The sequence below is a fragment of the Quercus suber genome, unplaced genomic scaffold (genome assembly GCF_002906115.3).
Source record: "Quercus suber isolate HL8 unplaced genomic scaffold, Cork oak 2.0 scaffold_33, whole genome shotgun sequence".
NCBI classification, from domain to species: domain Eukaryota; kingdom Viridiplantae; phylum Streptophyta; class Magnoliopsida; order Fagales; family Fagaceae; genus Quercus; species Quercus suber.
The window spans coordinates 507,488-515,045 of record NW_027069498.1 but is presented as its reverse complement, the minus strand read 5'-3'; the positions used below and the strand labels follow the sequence as shown (position 1 = coordinate 515,045).

The window sequence follows — 7,558 nt, the reverse complement described above, 5'->3', positions numbered from 1 at the left end:
GTTTTGCCATTATTTGCGAAGATCCACTCTCAAGAAGAGGCAGAAACTTTGATTTCAATTGTGCTTTCATGGAAAAATGTTTCATAGTAATCACTAGGTCATAGCTTTGTGTTATGAGCATTGCGTTATTTGAGAATACCTAAACTCAAGAAGGTGCCAAAGACTTTCGTGTCAATGGTTTGGAGTTTTGCATTATTTGAGAAGATGCACACTCATGAAGAGGCTAAAAACTTTGGTTTCATGAATAGTGCTTTCAAAGAAAATGTTTCATAGTGATGACTAACCCATAGCATTGGTGTTTTCCTATTTTGTATGTAATATGTTCGGTAAAATGTTTCATAGTAATGACTAATGATCATTTTTTTGTATTATTTGGGGAGACGGAGACTAGACTCAACAAAAGGTGAAAGACCTATCTGTGCTTTCTTCGAAACTATTTCATAGTAAATACTAATCTGGCTATATCACTAATATTATAAACTTTGTATTATTTGAGATAACTAGACCATGACAGTTGAGGACTTCGTGTGATCATGTCCACCAATTTTTTACCCACAACTGTGAAGTCCTAAAATAAATAATAATAATAATAATTCAATTTATTTGGGGAAAAATGGAATGCACCATCATATGCCCTCTCATATTTGATAGCGCCCACCTGTAAAACTCACATGTTATCAGAGGAATGCACCATGTCACATAATTTATTTTTCTTAGTTGAGTTTTGTAACTCTCATATGTTCATTTGTACGAAATAGTGAAATGTCACAATGCTCATAGCAAATTCGATCCGTCACATACTTACTGTTCTATATAGGTTTCCTTTTGTAAACTTCATGAGATCAAATATTTTAGTTACGGTAGCAGTCATAATATCATGAACTAGTGTTCACTATGAAACCATTCCCAACAAGGCACTAAATTCTAAACACAAGTTGGGAAAGCACAATTGATTCCAAGTCTTTGTTCTTTTGTTGAGTCTAGGTCTCCCTAAATAATACAAAAGAAACGATCATTAGTCATCACTACGAAACATTTTACCGGAACGTATCACATATGAAATAGGAAAACACCAATGCTATGGGTTAGTCATCACTATGAAACATTTTCTTTGAAAGCACTATTCATGAAACCAAAGTTTTCAGCCTCTTCTTGAGTGTGTGTCTTCTCAAATAATGCAAAACTCCAAACCATTGACACGAAAGTCTTTGGCACCTTCTTGAGTTTAGGTATTCTCAAATAATGCAAAGCTCATAACACCAATGTTATGACCTAGTCATTACTATGAAACATTTTCCATGAAAGCACAATTGAAATCAAAGTTTCTGGCCTCTTCTTGAGAGTGGATCTTCGCAAATAATGCAAAACTCATAATATCATGAACTAGTGTTCACTATGAAACCATTCCCAACAAGGCACTAAATTCTAAACACAAGTTGGGAAAGCACAATTGATTTCAAGTCTTTGTTCTTTTGTTGAGTCTAGGTCTCCCCAAATAATACAAAAGAAACGATCATTAGTCATCACTACGAAACATTTTACCGGAATGTATTACATATGAAATAGGAAAACACCAATGCTATGGGTTAGTCATCACTATGAAACATTTTCTTTGAAAGCACTATTCATGAAACCAAAGTTTTCAGCCTCTTCTTGAGTGTGCGTCTTCTCAAATAATGCAAAACTCCAAACCATTGACACGAAAGTCTTTGGCACCTTCTTGAGTTTAGGTATTCTCAAATAATGCAAAGCTCATAACACCAATGTTATGACCTAGTCATTACTATGAAACATTTTCCATGAAAGCACAATTGAAATCAAAGTTTCTGGCCTCTTCTTGAGAGTGGATCTTTGCAAATAATGCAAAATTCATTATATCATGAACTACAGTTCACTATGAAACTGTTCCCAACAAGGCACTAAACTCTAAACACAAGTTGGGAAAGCACAATGGATTCCAAGTCTTTGTTCTTTTGTTGAGTCTAGGTCTTCCCAAATAATGCAAAACACACACCTCATTCCAAAATGACTTAAGTTCAACAGGCAATATATATGTATATATATATATATATTGCTTTCTTTTGTGTGTGTGTGTGTGTGTGTGTGTGTGTTTTTTAAGATGTGATTTTTTTTTTAATAAATTTAGGTGATTGATTTTTTTTTTAGTTGTTTATCCCTTTCTTGGTTTTCATTGGACATCATTTTTTAACAATGGTATATGCATAAATTTGTATAAACTCACTTTTTCCATCCTTACACTTTTCCACTTTCAACTAAACAAAAAGGAGGGAAATCAAAATTTTTCTATACTCCCACTTTTCTATCCTCTCACTTTTCCACCCCTCCAACCAAACGTACCCTTAAGAATCTTGCCAATTGCCCCAAAAGTCTTTGGCCTTAATTTTCTTGAGTTTAGGTTATCACGGCTCACAAGTCCAGCTCACATACTTGAGCTGTAATAGTAACCGTTCCACAAAAGAAATTCTATTTTGTAAACTGTGTGGCTTCCCAAATATTTGAGTTTAATGAAATGCAATTTACTTTCTTAGGTCTGTAAGTAGAAGTACCTGCAAAATGACTTCAATATTGTCGTAGTATTTTTATTTTTATTTTTTGTGTAAGGTTCCATTACTCTTTTAACTATTTTGGTGGTTAGCAATCTCATAAAATTTATCGAACAAATACACAAGCCACAAATTGGAATAAATGAAAAATTTTGACGATGCTCATTATTTTATCTTTATCTCTTAAAATGAAACTGCAAGTAATAAATAATCCCACAATAAAACACTAGCATCTTCGCACGCATGCTCATAAGTTTTTTTTTTCTTCGCAAGTTGGAGCTATAATTTTCTAAACTATACCTATGGCTTTTCTTTTTATCATAAATTTTGATCTCCTAAAAATATGTAAAAGTTCACTATTGAGAAAGATAATAAGAGCCTTTGAGCATGGCCTACCTGCGAGTGATTAGAAGTCATTAGAATTTTTTTCATCCAAATGAAAGGTCTTTTTTGAGCATGTGCAAATCATTATGTGTCATTAGTTCAAGAAGCATTAAATTTTATTAATTTTTTTTAGGTACAATTTTATTAATTTTTAAAAACTTGGTTTCTAATAATACTACTTTTCAAAAAACAAAACAATTTCCAATTTAGTTTTAAGCAACTTGAAAAATGGTTGATAATTATGGAAACATAGTCTCTACGCACGTGCATATTATCTAAAACCCCCCTTAATAATTATTTGTCATTATTTTCAAACAAACAAACAAGTAAGGGTATATAATATAAGTAAATTGATCTTCATATACTATCCCACGTTTGAATACAAAATACACATTTGAATTCCTACTATCCCACGTTTAAGAAAAAAAGAAGAGTGGAGGAGGTCCAATGTTGACCGGCTAAGAGAAGAAAAGATATTTATGATAATGTGTGGTTGAGGGGAGTAGGCTAGGTGGCTCTCCAAAAAATCTGGCTTCCTTCCCTTTTTTTTTTTTTATTTTTTTTTTTTTTAAGGGGCGTTACACTACCTACCCCTGGAACTCTGGTCTATAAAAACAGCTTATTCCTAGTTTCTAAATAATCAACGTGCTGTACACAAGGCATTATGGGCTCATCAAAATGTCTCCTCATTTCCCTTCTCTTGCCTTTCTTCTTGTCAATACTTCATTTTCTGAATACTTGCTCCTCTTTTTCAACTCAGCCATTGTGCAATGATTTTGAGAGTTTTTCCCTGTTGCAATTCAAGCAAAGCCTAAAAATAAATGTGAATGCTTCTGGTGACCCAAAGATTTCATCGTGGAACTCTGGAGAGAGGAACGATTGCTTTTCATGGGATGGTGTCCTATGTGATGCAGGCACAGGTCACGTGATTGGCCTTGACCTCAGTGGCAGTCAACTGTACGGCTCCTTCAACTCCAGCAGCGGACTTTTCCATCTGGTGCACCTTCAAAAGCTCAATCTCGCTGGCAATGACTTCAATTATTCTCAAATTCCCCCAAGTATCAGGTACCTCTCAAACTTAACACATCTCAACCTCTCGCTGACAAATTTCGGTAGTCAAATTCCACCAGAAATCTTTGAGCTCTCCAAATTGGTGTCCCTTGATCTCTCATTCAATCCATTGAAACTCCAAAAACCAGGTCTAAAAGGTCTATGTGAAAACTTAACCAGCCTCAAACATCTTTATCTCGATGAGGTGGACATATCTTCCCCTGTACCTCATACCATGGCAAACTTGTCTTCTTTGATGTCTCTTGGCCTGAGCGGTTGTGGGCTATATGGTGAATTTCCTATAGAGATTTTCAAGTTAAGAAATCTTCAATTCCTCAGTGTGCATGACAATCAAGATCTCAGAGGATATCTACCAGAATTTCATAGTAGCAGTCCACTTCAAATATTGAGACTTGCAGACACCGGTTTCTTTGGTAAGCTTCCAGATTCAATTGGAAACCTACCATCTTTATATGAATTGGACATCTATGCTTGCAATTTCTCAGGTTTGATACCGACTTCAATTGGTAACCTTACCATTCTCAACAATTTGGGTCTTTCATATAATAATTTTTTCGGGCAGATCCCTTTTTCATTGGCCAATCTCACACAACTCAGTCAACTAGATCTTTCCTTTAATAGTTTCAGTCCACAGACCTTGTCTTGGCTTGGTAAGCAAACAAATCTCACTCTTCTGGACTTAGGGCATACCAATTCATATGGTGACATTCCATCTTCTCTTAAGAACCTGACCCAGCTTACCAGATTAGAACTTTACCTAAATCAACTGACTGGTCAAATTCCATCTTGGCTTGTAAACTATACCCAATTAATTTTGTTGGATCTTGGGAACAATAATTTGCATGGTTCTATTCCACAGTCAATTTCTAGACTAGTGAATCTTGAATACCTGAGTCTAGCTGGAAATAATTTCAATGGCAGTGTCAAATTTGACTTGTTTTTAAAACTAAAAAATCTTACTAGCCTCCAACTTTCAGATGTCCATTTATCATTCCCCCTCACTTCCACTGTCAACGCCAGTACTCCAAAGCTTAAGCTTTTAGAATTGTTAGCATGTAACTTGACTGAGTTCCCAATTTTCTTGCGTTTCCAGCATGAATTGAAGACTCTGTATCTTTCCAACAACGATATTCATGGTCAAATACCAAAATGGATATTCAACATGGGTAAACAAACTCTCTTATTTTTGGATCTAAGTTTCAACTACCTTACAGGTTTTGAGTCTTTCAACCACACTTCACTTATTCTTCCATGGGCTAGTTTACTTATTTTGAACCTTAATTCCAACAAGCTGAATGGGTCACTCCCAATTCCACCACCTTCCATTGTCAAATATAATGCCAGAAGCAATACACTGACCGGGAAAATCTCACCATTGTTTTGCAATCTCAGCTCAATTGAAATATTAGATCTCTCACACAACAACTTGAGTGGCATGCTTCCACGATGCTTGGACAACTTGAGCAAATTCTTGTTAGTGTTGAGCTTACGGAACAATGATTTCCGTGGAATACTTCCTACAACATACATGGAAGGAAGTACATTGAAAGTGATGGATGTGAGTTATAATCAACTCGAAGGGCAGATACCAAGATCATTATCCAATTGCACAATGTTGGAGATTCTTCTTCTTAGTAACAATCAGTTCAATGACATTTTTCCCTCTTGGTTGGGGAAGCTTCCAAGTTTGAAGGTTCTAAGTCTACGATCTAATGGGTTCCATAGTTCAATTGGGAAACCTAAAAGCAATTTTGAGTTCCCTAAGTTACACATCATTGATCTCTCTGACAACAAATTCACAGGTAATTTGCCATATGAGTACTTCCAATGTTGGAACTCCATGAAAGTTGCGAACTTGACTTACAGTAAGGTTGGCAACCTCACATACGCGGTCTCAAGGGCCAACCCCATATATTTGATTGTTTTATTTACGATCACATCACAAAATTTTGTATGGTATGGGTACTTTAGTTTTTCCCTGGAATTAACTAACAAAGGCATCGAGATAGTGTATGAAAAGGTCCAAGATACTCTTAAAGTCGTTGATCTCTCAAACAATAGATTTGAAGGAGAAATTTCAGAAGTCATTGGAAATTTAAAGGGGCTTCATTTGCTCAATTTATCCAACAATTGTCTCACTGGTCATATTCCTTCATTATTGGGGAACTTGACGGAACTTGAGTCTTTGGATTTTTCTCAAAACAATCTCTCAGGACAAATTTCTCAACAATTATTGCAACTCACATTCCTTGCATTCTTCAATGTCTCAAATAACCACCTCACGGGTCCTATTCCACAAGGTCAACAATTTGCTACATTTCAAAGTAATTCATATTTGGGAAACACAGGTTTGTGTGGTAGCCCTTTAACCAAGAATTGCGAGACATCAACACAACCACCGCCAAATCCCAAACAAGGTGAAGGTTCAAATTTCCCAAGTAAATCTGACTGGGTAGTTATAATGATGGGATATGGAAGTGGGTTAGTAGTTGGATTAGTTATTGGGAATAACCTGAACATAAGAAAGTTAGAGCGGGTTGTCGAGAATTTAAGAAGAAGACAATAAAAATTATTGAAGAAGGGGAAAAATGAAGGGATGTACAACAGTTGTATTTGATTCACCAAGCTTTTTGTCATAAATTTTCGCACATGAGGTTGTTCTTTATTTTAGTAGATGTCTATATTAATCTAGCGTATATCTATAATAATGTACTACGTTGTTGAATATTTTGGCATTGTACTTTTTCCTATTGTATTTTTTTTTTTTTGTTTTTTTGTTTTTTGTTTTTTTTTACTGTTGTTTTGTATAATTTGATAGTTACATTATGCCAGGGGGGATTTGAACCTTGGAGGAGGGGTTTGAGTTACATGCCTCTTGGTGGCATTAAAATATTACATGTTTAATATTTATAGAGAAAATTATATTTTATCATCCTATATTATACTTCGAATTACACTTTGTATACTAATTTTTTAGAATGCATGGTTTGCACATTAGTCTTCGACAAGACTTTGAATCTGCACTTCACGATCTCCAATCAACAAGTTGGACTTTGAAAATTGTGGAGGTCTTGCGTCATAAATTCTTTAAGACTTTATGGGCTTGGGAAAGAGTTAGATCTTTAGATAATATGGTCTAGCGCCATCTATGATCAAATTTATCTATCCATTTTTGAAGCCAAGAGATTCATGGTTGATCCGGAATGCAGAATTTTTTTTTTGGGGGGGGGTGGGGGGGGTATGTATGGATGCTATATATGTCTTCATTATCTTATAAACAGATGAACTTTAATCAAATATCAATAGATAGAGTGAAAGAAGAACAATAGTACCAGATTTGTAGTGCTATATCTATTTTGATTATATTCTTTTTTATTTCTATTTTGTAAACTATGCGGAAATTATGTTAAAATAAATTCTAAAAAAAAATTGATTTGCTTGTGACTGTGTGGCTTCCTAAATATTTGAGTTTAATGGAATGCAATTTACTTTTTTTTTTTTTTTTTTTGAGAATACTAAATATTTTTAACACACACACA

General features: G+C 34.8%; 1 protein-coding gene across 1 annotated transcript; it reads left to right on the top strand.

Moving 5' to 3' along the window:
- Window positions 1-3,875: 3,875 nt before the first annotated feature.
- LOC111985708 (receptor-like protein 6) lies at window positions 3,876-6,956 on the top strand. The gene is made up of 2 exons (XM_065770562.1): window positions 3,876-4,013; window positions 4,148-6,956. The coding sequence occupies exons 1-2, from the start codon at window positions 3,977-3,979 to the stop codon at window positions 6,583-6,585; spliced, it is 2,475 nt and encodes an 824-aa protein (XP_065626634.1). The 5' UTR covers window positions 3,876-3,976; the 3' UTR covers window positions 6,586-6,956.
- The last annotated feature ends 602 nt before the right edge of the window (window positions 6,957-7,558 follow it).